Raw genomic sequence first — 16,285 nt, forward strand, 5'->3', positions numbered from 1 at the left:
ATCTCTAACCATGGCTAATCAAATGGACTGAACTGTGCTAGATATAGATACCTTTTCGACGGTGATGATCAGAGTCCGAATATGTTGAAGCAAAGTAAATTGGTTGGTCTTGTCATTTCGGCTCATCAGGTACTAAATGGAAAAAAAGAATATTCTTCGACCTAAAACTTAAAGACGCAGTCCATATTTAATTTAGCTATCAATCGCATTGTTTGATGACCTTTTTATTATTGAACACGCTTAAAGTAACCAACTATTTTTGCCCCGTAGTTTTCGTATTGTGGTGTTGAAGATTTTAGACGAATAACTCGATATCTGAAGTAAAATGTGAAATCCCATTGAAATAACATTTCCAATTTAGCCATTTATTTCCTATATTTAGAACACTGCATTTGAGTCGGTAAACAATGGCCTGCCAGTGCTTATTATCGACTAAGGCTCAGCCTGGCTGCCTGCTTCATTGTGAGTGTAAGTACTGCCCAGTGGGGTAGGGAGAGGCAATGCCTGGAATAAATGGTGTGAACAAAAGCCTACGAACTGTTTGCTGCAGCTCATTTGTTGCCTACATTCAATTTGAGTGGAAATGGCTTCGCCTCTGCCACCTTCACAGCTGCACATGGGAGGAAATCAACAGCATTAATGCTTTCAAAATGCAAATGTTCCCTTTAGAAATAGTATTCAGAAAGGTAAATTAAGTGCAGTGTGCTTAAATTTAGCCATGTTTTTTTGCAGACCACATTACATTTGGCACGCTAGTCATCAGCAAAAACAAACACGTAAATGCGCGTGTTCCTACTGTAGAAGATGGTGGCGCTTTGCAAATAGAAAATAAATTTTTTTTTTTTGGTCAATATAAACACTTTTCCTACATTCCAGCTGTGCTCTTGTGTGCGGAAGCTTTCCTTTTTCCTTCTCTGTGCCATGTGTTCTTTCTTAAAGGGATTTTCTGTTTACTGACTTGTCATGCAATTTTGTTTTTTGAATGATTGGAGAATTATATTGGGGATTAAAAGAACCACTAATAAAAAATAGAATAAATCTTGCTATTTGTATGGCACCAATGTATTCCACAGTAATTTATTAAACCCCCCCCCCTTCCCCAACCATCCTAGAAGGATGGTCGACCTTGAGACGGCTACCTGAACCTTGTAAAGATTGAACTCGCAACCTTCAGGCCATGAGCGAGAGCTTGTTTTGGATACTTTTGTTACAAACTTATTAGCGCACCCTATAGTATTTATTAATATATAATCTATTTTTATTACATTTTCAGAACGTCCACCTAATGTGCCCAGTGGCTCGGTCCCACCGCCCGCATCCTCTTGTGCACAGGTAGCAGAGGGGTTCCTGCTATTGTGCAGGCCAACCAATAAGCATTGTCTCACTACAGCCAGCTTCTTCTTCTCAGTGGCACTGGACACATTAGGTGGATGTTTTAGAATGGAATAGGTAGAAAACCAGGGGGCGCCCGAACAAGTATGTAACAGCAGTATCTAGACACTTTAAAAAAAAAAATAATCCCAATTGAGAAATTGTTTTGTGTGATCTACCAAAGTAAATTAATATTTTAGGAAAATAGTGGTGTTACCATTTCACTAAATGAAAGGTATTCTTTGTATAATGAAAAGCTATACAATTTTCAAATTTATTTTCTGTATCCATTTGTTTTCTTTTGTTACCATTTTCAAGATCTCTGCTTGCTGCTATTCGGTAGGAACCTTCACTGTTTACTCCCACTGCAGTCTTGGTCATGTGATGGACACCTAGTTGTGTGACTTGTTGGAAAATGGAGCTCTGTTAATTGTGCTGTAACAAGTCCCACACCTACAGTTTGTGCCTGTTCCATAACCGTTACAGGACAGTCTCTACAGCACCGCAGCAACTATTCACTATCCATGTTAGAACCAACAGAGGAAGACGTCTCCAGACTGCTCTCCTCTGCCTGCCTTACCAACTGTACTAGTGACCCTCCCCTCTCACCTCCTTCGGTCCCTCTCAGCAGCTGTCATTACCCACCTCACCACCATCTTCAACCTCTCCCTGACCTCTGGCATCTTCCCCCTCTCATTTAAACACTACATCATATTCCCTCTACTAAAGAAATCGACCTTTGACCTGACTGACACTGCCAACTACCGACCCATCTCTAACCTCCCCTTCATCTCCAAACTTCTCGAATGACTGGTCTATTCCCACCTAACACGCTTTCTCTCTGATAATTCTCTCCTCGACCCCCTCTGGTCTGGCTTCTGCCCATACATTCAGCAGAAACCGCCCTCACAAAAGTATCAAGCAACCAGATGATGGCCAAGTTGAGGGGCGACTACTCCCTACTAATCTTCCTCAATCTCTCCACTGCATTCGACACTGTCGACCAAAATCACCTCCCCGCTATGTTTCACTCCATTGACCTAAGGAACACTGCTCTTTGCTGATTCTCCTCCTATCTCTCTGACCGCTCTTTCAGCATCTCCTTCGCTGGCTCTACCTCCTCTCCACTTCCTCTTGCTGTCAGGTGCCCCTAAGGCTCAGTCCTTAGCCCCCCTCTGTTCTCTATCTACACAGCCCCTATCGGACAAACCAGACGCAGATTCGGCCTCCAATACCATCTCTGCACTGATGACACCCAGCTCTACACCTCCCTTGACATCTCTTCACCTTTCCTCCAAAACCTAACCGACTGTCTGGCCGCTATCTCAAACACCATGTCCTCCCTTTTTCTCAAACTTAACCTTTCTAAAACGGATCTTCCCTTTTTTTCCACCCTCAACCAGTCAATCTCTCCCACCAACATATCTATATCAGTATCTGGCACCACCATAACCCCCAGACAGCATGCCCACTGCCTTGGGGTCACACTGGACTCTGAACTCTTTCACCCCCCACATCCAATCTCTGGCCCAGACATGCCGCCTACAGTATTGCTAAAATCCAGCCATTCCTGAGCACAGACAAGCTAAAGACAATCGTTGTTGCCCTCATCCATTCCATTGTTTTATCGGTGTCTTGCACAGGTGTTATTGGCTCCTCCATTTGGTAGTCCGCTACCTGCATGGTGAGAGGAGGATGCATCTATATGCACTCCTCAGTCAGTAAGTAACGGCCATTTCTCTGTGATTGTTTTTAATTCTTGATTTCCCCTTCTGTGATGCCCTCATCCATTCCAGACTCGACTACTGCAACTCGCTGCTCATAGGCCGTCCCCGCACCAGACTCTCCCCTCTACAAACCATACTAAATGTGGCAGCTATACTCCTCTTCCTATCCAGCCGCTTCTCAGATGCCTCTGCACTATACCAGTTGCTGCACTGGCTGCCCATACAGTATAGAACTCAATTTAAACTCCTCACCCTGACGCACAATACTCTCCATGGTGCCACGCCATTGTACATTGCTTCCCTCTTGTACATTTACCTCCCATCCTGCATACTCAGATCTGCTAACACATCTAGACTAAACACCCCTCTAATACGGACCTCACATGCTCACCTCCAGATCTTCACCAGAGCAGCACCGACCCAATGGAACGCTCTACCCCAAGATATCCGGACAATCCCTGATGCATGGCATTTCAGACGCGCCCTAAAGACTCGCCTCTTCAAAGAAGCATACCAACTATCTCACCCCCGTACCTCCTGTACTTGCCATATGCCGTTTCACCTGTCCTGTATCTTATGTATCACCCCCGTCCCCCATTTGTAACCTTTGTACGGTTTGCGCTCCCCTGTACGTTAAAAGCGCTGCGGAATAATTGGCGCTATACAAATAAAGAGGAGGATGATTATTATCTGCTGGAAGTAAAGAATAAAGGTTCCCAATTGACAGCATGCAGTGATCTTTAACATCTGCTGTATGTGAATGGGGCTGTTGGGAAGTACTTGCATGGCAGAGTGCCATCTGCTGGGCTTGTCAACTGGAACGTACAGCTGATACTCTTTTTCAGGGGCCTGGTCCAGTGATGACTCTGGACCCTGATGTTTAAGTGCTTAAATAAAGGGGGGAGGCTCCTTCTGTCACCCATCGTACCACCTTCTTGTACATCACTATCGTAGGGTGCCGATGGCTTGAGGCAAGGTCTAATATAACAAACTTTCTGTCCGTTTTACACTGACTGGTATAATACACTGAAACGCAGAAGTATTACCATGCATTCTACCAGGAGAATGGCTGTTCACGTTCACTGGTGGCACTAAAAAATAAAAGTAAAATAAAAAATCCTCATCTATATCAAGTCAGTGAAAAAATAAAATTGTCATAGTAAGGGTTCGCTCACACGGGTGTATGCGTACAATGCTGTATCTCGCAGTGCTGTAGCATCACAGCCCATTCGCTTTGGCAGGCAGAAATCTCATACGGGCTACGATCGACACTCTGCATGCCTGGGCTTCTGATGTCATGGACGTGCGCAGTGTGGTTTTTTTTAATTTTTTTTTTTCTTCTCTTCTAAATTCCCCGCTTGCTGCATATTAAAATGCTGCCCCTTCACAATGCATGCGAATGGACATCCGTTAATTACAAAACAGATACAATGAGAAATAGAGCATGCTGCAATTTATTTCTCCTGTGTATCACACGCAGTGTCCCCTTGCAGTTCAAATGCTGGTGGGAATAGAGGAATGAAAGCCTTTCATTGCCTCCATTCTCCATGTGTTGCACATGGGAAATACGTGTGCTTAATATGTCCGTGTGAATGAGCCCTAAAGTAATGCAAAAATATATTTTTTATAAATCAACCATATCTGCAGTACAGAGTCAGCATGCCATTCATGGTGAACACCATGAAAACAAAACAAAAAATGCTGCATTTATTTTATTTTTTTCCTATCCCCTCCCTCCGTCCCCAAACTTTTTTTTTTCACTACATTAGAAGTATAATGCCCCCAAGAAATTGTGCAGTTACAAAATAACCTGTAAGCGTTCCGTACAAGGATGATCACCGCCTCCGACTGTAAAAGCAGTGTTTAGGTTGAATGATTAGGGGTGTTGGATCTGCCTGGGGTGAAAGCATACAGCGTCCGGAAGTCCCAAATTTTCTGATAATTTTCGCAATGGTTTCCCATGACAAAAATGTTAGCCTTTCACTGACCACATAGTAATTCAAGGGTAGACTGTTTCCAGGCACAAGCAGTTATTTGCTTTGTCGCTAGAAAGATAAACGACAGCAGCTATCTCTTTGCCTTCGGAACTTTCTCCAATTGTGGTCCAAGCAATTCCTCCCAAAGGTTTTTGATTGTATAGTGACTGTTACGATCGTGTGGGCAAGGTAAGCACGGGGTCCACACAATCGCGACCAAAGAGGACTGGGTACGCACACGGGTCACACAGGTTTCAAGCAGCTGGCCCTGGCTATAGGGAGGTTGACCTGGCCCTACCTAAGCGGGGACATTGCCCCAACAAGGGCAGCCCAGCGATCTTCGGATCTCGCCCCTAGCTGATCATAGGAGCCACGCACCAGAACAAGACGCATTCACATGTCACATGACAGGGACTGGACAACAGGACACACAGAGCCAGAATACACAGCATACAGCAGCATCAATGCAAACACTAATAGCAGATGATAAGCTGAATATAAATGCGAGGTGTTCGTTCGTACCTTGGCCAACGAACTTAAGCTGAAAGCCCCGGCAAGGCCCCTCATATTTTGCAGTCCCTACACTAGCAAGACACCTCTACTAGAGGGCCCTAGAGGCCAACTTAGCGCAGACATAGCAAACAAATGGAGCAGACCAAACTGACACAAAATAAATGTACAAACGGACATGAACCGCAAGGCACAGATCACACAGCAAGCTGCAACAGAACACGGATAGCAGGTCACACAGCAACCTTCAACAGACACAGAGAACGGGACACATGTCACAGATGCATCCAAACAGTACGAGACCAGCTTCAGACTGACCAGGAGCTGGGTTTATATGTGAGCACAGACCCAGGGGATTGGCTAGCAGGAAGTACCACACCCAGCCAGCTCAATCAATTAACCCTGTGAGGGTTGTGCTTCTAGGTAGCTTAGAACTACAGAACCCAGCAGCACACATAACAGTGACCTTTTAAAGAGGTTCACCCACTTTTAGCTGTTTTGTTGTAGGAAGCACAATGCTCCATACATTGCATAGTGGTCTGGGTTGGTACTGCAGACTGAGTCCTATTTAAATAGAGACTCAGCCTGCAGTACCAACTCTGGCCACTGCAAAATGTATGGAGCAGTTGGTTTCCTGCAGCTAAACAGCTGGAAGTGGGACAACACCTTTAAGTGATCGATAGTCGGCTGACCAGGTCAGGTATAGTACATGTCTACCACAGGGCATCAGCTCCAGCAACATGCCATCTGAGCTCCAGCTTATTAGACATCTCTAGCTTGAGGATGTTAATGTGCTCTTAGCTGTACTTTTCCAGATTTGACTCCCATTACATGCCTGTAAGGGTATAACCCAAATCTGCCTCTCAGTGGGTGGTAGGCACTGTATACTTTGGGCCATTTCTTAAGTAATGATTTACTGTATCTCTTTATTGTAGGAAAACATTCTTAATTTGATGCACAGCTTTCCTGGAAAAATAAGATGCAGCTTTCATGTCACGCAACAGATTTCACCAGTGTGTCCAGATCTTCAGCAGTTTATCACTGGTAAGTCTTTATGGCTGGACGTAGTTCAAATATCCATCATGCATTGTTGGAACACAGAATTCAGGAATGCAGGGGTCATGTAAGTTATGAAATGTTGAGAAATAGTAGATACTTTGGTTTATGTTGGACTAATTGTGGTTATTTTTAGTTTGCAGCTCAGTAAAGATCCTGCAGAAGACTTTTATGAAATTCACGTAGAATCCCTTTAATAAACCGAAAAGTTTTAAATATGTAATTAAGTGAAGACGACTGTATGTATGAATGTGTGTGTGTGTGTGTGTGTGTGTGTTTGTATATGTATATATATATATATATGTGTATGTGTGTGTGTGTGTGTATATATATAATATGTGTGTGTGTGTGTGTGTGTGTGTGTGTGTGTGTGTGTGTGTGTGTGTGTATATATTCAATTTGTCATAGAAAAAGTTGGACACTCCAGATCTCTGTGGTGGTGGTAGATCAGTGTATCTTGTCAGGACTGCTGATCTGTGGTGGCGGCAGGAGATCGGTGTCACCTGTCAGGACTGCTGATCTGTGGTGGCGGGAGGTCGGTGTCTCCTGTTAGGACTGCTGATCTGTGGTGGCGGGAGGTCGGTGTCTCCTGTCAGGACTGCTGATCTGTGATGGCGGGAGGTCGGTGTCTCCTGTCAGGACTGCTGATCTGTGATGGCGGCAGGAAAACGGTGTCAACTGTCAGGACTGCTGATCTGTGGTGGCAGCAGCAGATCGGTGTCACCTGTCAGGACTGCTGATCTGTGGTGGCGGCAGCAGATCGGTGTCACCTGTCAGGACTGCTGATCTGTGGTGGCGGCAGCAGATCGGTGTCACCTGTCAGGACTGCTGATTTGTGGTGGTGGCAGGAGATTGGTGTCACCTGTCAGGACTGCTGATTTGTGGTGGCGGGAGACGGGTGTCACCTGTCAGGACTGCTGATCTGTGGTGGCGGAGGTCGGTGTCTCCCGTCAGGACTGCTGATCTGTGGTGGCGGGAGGTCGGTGTCTCCCGTCAGGACTGCTGATCTGTGGTGGCGGGAGGTCGGTGTCTCCCGTCAGGACTGCTGATCTGTGGTGGCGGGAGGTCGGTGTCTCCCGTCAGGACTGCTGATCTGTGGTGGCGGGAGGTCGGTGTCTCCCGTCAGGACTGCTGATCTGTGGTGGCGGGAGGTCGGTGTCTCCCGTCAGGACTGCTGATCTGTGGTGGCGGGAGGTCGGTGTCTCCCGTCAGGACTGCTGATCTGTGGTGGCGGGAGGTCGGTGTCTCCCGTCAGGACTGCTGATCTGTGGTGGCGGGAGGTCGGTGTCTCCCGTCAGGACTGCTGATCTGTGGTGGCGGGAGGTCGGTGTCTCCCGCCAGGACCGCTGAGTTGTGTCTGACATAATAACAGCTTTAGTTGTATTCTCAGTGTGTTAGGACCAGCTATGATGCCAAAGGGCGTGGCATAAGAATTACATACATACATACATACATACATACATACATACATACAGTCTAACGGACAAGTGGTCGTTAGTAGTTTGACTAGTTCCGTGTCTGGATGCTACTAATAAAATGCAAGTTTCTCCAAAACTACTGCACTGCTTATTGATAATGTAAACTATCATTTATGCAAACATAAAATTAATCATTGGGTTCTGACATTGTCGAATGTAACCATGAATGCTTTGTTCAACCCCTTCCTGACCAGTCCGCATACATTAATGTCCTAGCAGGCTGGTCCTTGTGCCTGCAGCTCGTTAATGTAAGTGTTGTGATTGATGGTGCCACGCGCTCTTGCACATACTGTCGGCAGGATCTGGCTGTCGCACTGACAGCCCGCTCCTGTATTGTGACGGAAACCTGAAATAATCAGTTTCCTGTCACAAAGTACCCAGAACACTATGCTTATATTGAATGCTGTGTTCTGAAATGTAGAAGTGCGACACCAATTCTAGACATCCCGCGTGACATGGACACTGTCCTACAGAATGTGTGTTATGCCAGACCAACAGTAATTAGCCCCAGCCACCAATTTTAGTCTGACCCGAAGAAGTTGTGCCTTTCCTAAAACATTTCTGTACTCGGATGACCTCATACATTAAACAACGTGTAAATATTTGATAGCGTTATGCAGGTCAAGGCATTTCGCACCTTCAGCCACTACATGCCAGTGCATAAACTGGAGTTTCAAGGCAACATGTGTCTGGGCTTGTGCCAGCTGCAGCCTGTGTAATGTGCATACTAAACTGTGAACTTAATAGACTATACAAGGGAAGTTTGTCATTTAGATTTATATTCTGAGAAATACATTCATTTGCAGCCTCTCGCCAACCGTAATTGGGTTACATTCGTTGCTCGTACCTTATAAAAAAAAAAAAAAAAAGGATGGTAATGCCGTTCCTGCAAGTAAAACATTTCACTAACCACTAAGAGCTGCCATTTAGGCTCAACACACTGTAAAAAATAGCAATAGACGTGTTTTTGTGATTGCAAGCAGAGAGCGCCCCAGCAGGGATGTGGAAACAATAATGATTTCAAAGCTGGAGAACACAACTTAATTTTTTTTGCATTGATTAATATGGTGATGACTACAGTGTTTTGTTTTTTTTCTTTTTTCTTTTTTTTTTCCTGATGAACGAAAAATTTAATTGTGAAATATTTCAAATAGTTTGAAACTATTTCTAATAATCTTTGCTATCTGCTAGTCTCAAATCTGTGGCTTTCCAGCATGTCTTGATAGCCTGCAGCTAGTTCTACAATAGCAATGGGTGAGCTCTTGGTTTAATGTAAGGGCTCTGATCCCATCAGCTGCCTCTCCGCTGCTCCCTCTTCCCCTCATACAGCATGAGTATCGGACACAGGCTGAAGAATGGAGACTATATCACAGTTGCTATTAAAATTATTCAACCCCCTTTGCAAAAAGGGTTATTTGTCTAATTTGCAAGCTTTCAGCTCATACTAAACAAGAACAATTTAAATGGCCTATTACAGCCAATATAACAAGTGATTTCTCGAAATTCAACACAAAATGCTACTTTTAATGACCACTATAGTCTCATAATTATTTAACCCCTTCTGAAGGGAATCCCCCCCCCCCCCCCCCCAGGAGCACACATTTCCAAATCAGGTGTTCTCTTAAGCACATCTGATGTAACAAATCAAAGGGCCTCATTAGTTGCATCAGGTGTTCTTGAGATAAAATACATCAGAGACCTCAGATGAACTTCTGACCTTCCCTTTGAGGAAGGGGAGGATTAGGACTATCGGATGTATCATTTTATCATAGACCAGCTAGCTTGGAAATGGTGATAAACTGATGGGGAAAAGAACTGCATATTTGAGGTGTGCAGTTGCAGCATTAAACTTTGACTGAGCAGGTACTCTAGGTTCTGATCTTTTCAATGTTAGGCCTTCTTGTGTGTGACATAAAGACTATTGGTCCTTGATAAGATCACAGTCTGGATGCAAATGCATACAAACTGCAAGAGAATTCACCTATGACCATAAGTTATTGGACTTTTTAAGATTTCATATCTGGAAAGAGTAGGCCCCATATATTGGGAATCCAGGATAGGGATGCGAAAGGGAATATGTTCACTGGATGTTTGTTTGGACTCCAAGCATGATATCCTTTGACAGTCTTTAACCCCTTCCCGCTATGACGTATATTTACGTCAGGCAGCGTCAGGGTATATATGAAGAGAAATCGTGGGGCGACCTCTCTTCATACAGCGCGGGCGTCAGCTGTTTATTACAGCTGACAACCGCAGGCAATAGCCGCAATCAGCCGCTTTCAATATTCTGTCGGATATGCCATTGGACTGTAAATGGTATATTCTCTCTGTAAGGAAATGCCAAATGCATTGCTCAAATTACTTAAACCTCAAAGGTGTAATAACCTTCTGTGTTTTTGTGTGTTTTTGTTTTTTTTTCATTATAGTGGGAAGAATCTCTGAAAGTCATCTAGCAAATGATGTCTCTAGGAATCATCTGTGTTACATATGTGGACCGCCTCCTATGATCGAGTCCATGTGCAAACATCTCGAAGACCTCCATGTGCCTAGAGAACAGATTTATTATGAGAAGTGGTGGTAGAGAAGACTGTGATCCTGATCGGCAGTGACCAGCCTGCTGCCAGAGACGACACTCAATGGTTGGAAGAGTATTTTAGAAAGAGTAACTTTAGGAGATGTCTGCCGCTGCGTTGTTTTAACGGTAGTCCACTACAGGTAGGGATGAAGAGAAGAAGATGGATGATATTTTATGTACATTTCGCTCAATTATTTTTTATTTAAATAGAAATTGTACATTTGTGAACTGAAATGTGTGTCGTGTCCTCATTCACTGGAGATCAGGCCTCGCAACCAAATGGGCAGCAAGAAATTGATGCGTTTATTTTTTTAAATGAAGCTGGTCAGTGTCAAATAATTTTATTACAAGATGTAGAATAGGTGCATGAAGATAAAAAATAAATAAATACAAAAATGTACAGTTATCAAATGTAGCAATGCTGAAATATCTGGGTTGCTGCACTTCCTGCATGGTGCACAAATGCCAACTAAGCCTTCCTGTCCATGGGCGTTTTTGAATTGCGTTCCACACGGTGATATGGAAAGCGCAGCCCCCCTGTCCACGAGCGGAGAAGTATAGTGATGCTCCGCTTGCGGACAGCAATTTGCAGCATGCTGCGAATTGCTGCGATTCTCCATGGTCAGCCTATCTGTCAGATAGGCTGATCGTGGAGGTCAGTCTGCAGGCTCCTGCTCCTAGGCGGCGGAGATCCACCACGGGATACCGCAACGCCCGTGAACAGGCAGCCTAAACCTCCTGTTGGGCAGTTCATCTCCTGCAATAGTCTGGGCTATCTACACCCCCACTTCTTTACTATAAACATGGCCCCCAAGATCCGATTGGCATCTCTATCTGCCGTGCGTCTGAAAAACACTGCACTAAGAGATCAGTGCAGCATGTGTTGTGACTCTTGCGGCCGTCGCATCACAAATGACATCGCGCACATGCGCTGTTGTCCTTGCATCATCCTTAGCACCCTGGGTATTTAGGCATTGGAGCATCTGATGCAAAACTAAAGGTACAGTTCTCTTCAGGCACCTGTTCCACATCTTCTAATACAATTAGCTTACACTGCTAAAATCAAGTGGCAGACATACTACAAACTTGAAATTTAGTAAGCTGTAGTAGGGAAAACAAACAATTTGCAAATTTTCTGTTCACACTTCCATTCTTTTTTTTTATCCAGTTTATATTGCTTTTTGATAGTCGGAATAAGACATACATAAGACAATGGAAGAAAATAAGGGAGATAAAACAATACCTCTGCAGCGCCACCTATTGGGAGGCAGCATTCCCTCAAGACAGTGTTGGACTCCTTATACAATCCTTGTATCAATGACTGGGAATTGAATTTGCTTTCGATTCCGAGACATTATTACAAGGCTTGTATGAAGAGTCTAACATTGACTTGCAGGAATGCTGCCTTCCAATAGGTGTCATTGCAGAGGTATTGTTCTGTCTCCCTTATTTGCATATTACCCAGAGGAGCATGAATGGCCTTATAAGCCTCCTCACTCATTTCCCTTCTAGGTGCTCTCCCTAAGGAGAAAACATAGCGTTCCTGACCCAAAATGGAACAAAAAATAGATCATAATGGGCCTTTCAAGAAGCTCCTGTAAAAAAACGGAAGTCAGGCCAAATATTATACCCTTAGGTAGCCCTTCTTACCATTTTTGGGCCTCATATTTAATCTTCCCACTAAAGAAAAGGCTGCAACAAAACTATTCCAACTCATTCATGTAATGGGTCAGCTGTGCAAAACTCAGTTTATTTATGCTGTACAGGATTCCATATGGTCCGCTTTACTCTGGGCCTACATCACCTAATTCACAATAATCACATAGGGTTCTGTTCATGTAGGCTGTGCTGTTTTCTCATCTAAGCTATCCGGGGCTATCATCGTATGCCGGTGGTAACTGGTGTGCAACAGATTTGATATTACGTCTTGGTTTTCATCATAAACAAAAACCATGATGCAGGTAGAATGTAGCCTAAGCCTGTCAGGTAAAAGAGTAATAACTACTTGTATGGGATATGCAATGTCTGTGCCCTCAGATGATGAAAAGAAGAACTTCAAAATCGGAAAGTTTAAACCCCTTCCTTTGCTTTTATAAGGGCAGTACTGTATTTACGTAGCCCTGTAGTGCCACTTTATTACTTGAACTAGTCCATTGGTGTGTGTGATGTGCGAGGGATATTTAGCTACGACTAGAACTATAGGAATCTTGTATGAATTGGTCAAATTGTATTTGCTTTAAATGTTTAGGAGAATGCTGTTAAGTACATAAAATGAATGGGCATGAAGATAAATGAAATGACGGCATTTGATCTTGAGTACAAAAAAAAAAAACCTTGGGAAGAAAATCCGGCCCCAAATACTTTTAAAGATAATCTGTTTACACAAACGTTTCCAACTCCAGAAACACGACCATTCATCATTAGTATCCGTGTGACTTATAAACAGTAAGAGAGGAGGGGAAAAAGAATCTAGAAGTTTAGCCATGAAGAACAACTCTTCTGAGTGTGGCTATTAAGAGGTTAAACGGCATATTCTATGGAGACAATTTAGAAGAGCTGCACGAAGACCTGTAGGTCCTCCAGTGATCATATACTCCAAAAACACATCAATCACTGAAAAGGCTTTTAATCAAGATATGGCTTTTGTTGAAAGAACGGGGAGATGGAGGATAAAGAAGAGGGTTATGAATACCAAACAAAGCTAGAAACCAATCCATCTGCAGAGACGTCTACACGATCTTCTTGTACTTTATTCAAAAGGAAATAAAAAACCATAAAACTTATTGGTGGAAGGTTAACTCTGTGTGGATTCTTCTCTAGCGCCCTCCAAGTCTGTGCTTATAGTATAGGGAAATACAAGTAATAGACAAACATTAAAGGGGTTGTCCCGCGAAACAAAGTTGGGGTATACACTTCTGTATGGCCATATTAATGCACTTTGTAATGTACATTGTGCATTAATTATGAGCCATACAGAAGTTATTCACTTACCTGTTCCGTTGCTAGCGTCCTCGTCCCCATGTTGCCGTCTAATTTTCAGCGTCTAATCGCCGGATTAGACGCGCTTGCGCAGTCCGGTCTTCTTCTTTTCTGAATGGGGCCGCTCGTGCCGGAGAGCGGCTCCTCATAGCTCCGCCCCGTCACGTGCCGATTCCAGCCAATCAGGAGGCTGGAATCGGCAATGGACCGCACAGAAGACCTGCGGTCCACCGAGGGTGAAGATCCCGGCGGCCATCTTCGCAAGATAAGTAAGAAGTCACCGTAGCGCGGGGATTCAGGTAAGTACTATCCGGTTTGTTTTTTTTTAAACCCCTGCATCGGGTTTGTCTCGCGCCGAACGGGGGGGGCTATTGGAAAAAAAAAAAAAAAAAGCGTTTCGGCGCGGGACAACCCCTTTAAGGGGTATTGTATACCCAGCTCATTAATCGACATTCATTGCTGCTAATAAGGGAAATGGAGCAGCTCATCGCTTTTTTTTATTTTTTTATTTTTTTGCTTTCTTGTCCCAAATGTAGCGCCACAGAGATCTCTCTCCTTTTCTGATTCCACAGTGTACAGCTCATTGTCAAGAGGACTGCCCGGCCACCTCTCTCTGTACCCTCCGAATTTTAACAGAAAGGGAGTTGTGTAGGAAAAATGTAGCAGGTCAAGGCAAATGGGAATAGGTAAAGGTGGTAATGCACAGGGCTGAAGAAGGGAGAGAACAAGGTAGCACCTATAGCCTAGTAGGATGAACTGTGAAGGCAGGTTTTTATGGTGGAAGTACGATGCCTGCAGCTTATTCAAGGGCAGCATGAGCGTTCACCTTCAGGCTTTCAATCAGGAGGTAAGGTCCTGTCCAGGGGAAATTGGGAAGTAGATGGCCACAGATAGTAAAAACCTCTAACTTCCTTTGGGAAAGTTGCAGGAAATATTAGCTTTTTATGCAATATTTATAAATATTTTTTTTAATTAATTTTTTAAAAAACTTTAAGCCCCTCTGTTACACAAAACAGTAAAAAAAAATACTTGCCTAATAATACAATATTTATAAATATATTTTTGTTTTTTTTTTAAACCTTAAAAATACCCCTTTGCCCCTTGCAACATGAAATAGTTAAAATAAAAAACAGAACCATATACTCGCCTAATAATTCATGCACCAGGGCTGAGAACGGTTGGCTTGCAGAATGCAGAATGGAACAAGCGATAGTGCATTGTCATTACTGTTGGTCTTCAACGTGATCTGTGAGATTCTGCCGAGACCTGTAGTGTCTGTAGCTAAGTAATGGTGGAACGCACAGCATCTGTCCCGAGTGCCACATCTTCTCCCTTCGCTTGAAGTAATTACCTAATGTGTAGTGAAAGAAGAAGAATTCTTCAGATATGCGTAAGTAAGGGTACTGATCATTTGTACTTCTCTGCTGACCAAACTAGACTTTCGACCACCTAAAATCTGTTCTATTGGTCTAAAACTTTACCTCCTGGTGGACAGAGCTTAACATTCTTTCTTTCTTTTTTCAGTCATTATTGCTTTTTATTGCAAGTCTTGAGCTGAAGTCTATTGAAAGGCTTCTTACAAGGGAACACCTATTGAAACCGCCACTAACATTGGAACATTCCACACTAATCAGCCGCCTCAGCTATATGTAGCTTCTATGCTTTACCGTGACCACCGTAGCTCCCTTCTCAAAATGATAAGGCCGTCTACACACACGGCGGAAATGCTGTGGAATTGCTGCCGCTGGCATCGCAGCGGAAATCCCACAGCATTTACAGAGTAAGGCCTGTAAAGATTTCTAAAATTCCTTTACATGCTGCGGAACATTCCCGCTGTGGATTCTAAATCCTCGGCCTGTCTATTCTTGACATCCACTGTGGATTTTATACGTTTGCTGCGGAAAACCCACGCCCCACGTGAAGGCGCCCCAATAATGAACGTGAATGAAAAGCAAGTTCATATTTATGTCCTCTGTATCTGGTTGTCTCATAGTGAGATCTCTGGACTTACTTTACGCTATTGAGTTTTAGTAGAACACAATTTGTTATTTTTATTACTATTTTTTAATTTGGCTCAGTACAGTGTATCAAACTTCGTGATTGCTGTCCAAGAGGTGGTGGTGTTTTTTTTCTTAGTATTGATTCTCTACTGCCTACTTTATTGGCAACCCATCCTCTTCCTCTGGCTGAGAAATTGTTTATTTCTCAATTATCATGCGATCCGTCAAGCACTAGATATTATTTCAAGTGAGCAATACTTCACTTCCATTTTCTTTGTGGCACTGTGTTCAAGAGGATTGTTTGTCATGCTTTCTTTGATGTTGTATTCTCTTAAAAACAGCAGCCCACTCCACAGGATGGAATGGAAAAGTTGTAAACATTCTCTTGCCCAACTTAAAAGGAAAGCTTATCCCCTGTTTTAAATTGGCAATCTGAAAACATGTTCTGCCACACTGAAGTAACAAAATTGTATTTGTGCCCATAATAATACATTGTGACAATGTAACACATTCAAAGTTGTTGTTTGTTTACATTGTTTTTTTTTTTTCTTTTCAGTAATAATAAAAAAATCCGTTAACCTAAAGGTTGACCGCAGTAGGATATTGCTTCAGG

General features: G+C 43.5%; 1 protein-coding gene across 1 annotated transcript in view; it reads left to right on the plus strand.

The window, feature by feature from the left end:
• OXNAD1 (oxidoreductase NAD binding domain containing 1) overlaps positions 1–10,927 on the plus strand; it is an 87,721-nt gene extending 76,794 nt beyond the window's left edge. The window contains exons 8-9 of the mRNA XM_066584816.1: positions 6,520–6,628; positions 10,545–10,927. Of these exons, the coding sequence (XP_066440913.1) occupies positions 6,520–6,628; positions 10,545–10,699 (264 nt within the window). The 3' untranslated portion in view covers positions 10,700–10,927. The remainder of the gene's footprint in view (positions 1–6,519; positions 6,629–10,544) is intronic.
• The last annotated feature ends 5,358 nt before the right edge of the window (positions 10,928–16,285 follow it).

Source organism: Eleutherodactylus coqui, chromosome 12 (genome assembly GCF_035609145.1).
Source record: "Eleutherodactylus coqui strain aEleCoq1 chromosome 12, aEleCoq1.hap1, whole genome shotgun sequence".
In the NCBI taxonomy this organism is placed as follows: Eukaryota; Metazoa; Chordata; class Amphibia; order Anura; family Eleutherodactylidae; genus Eleutherodactylus; species Eleutherodactylus coqui.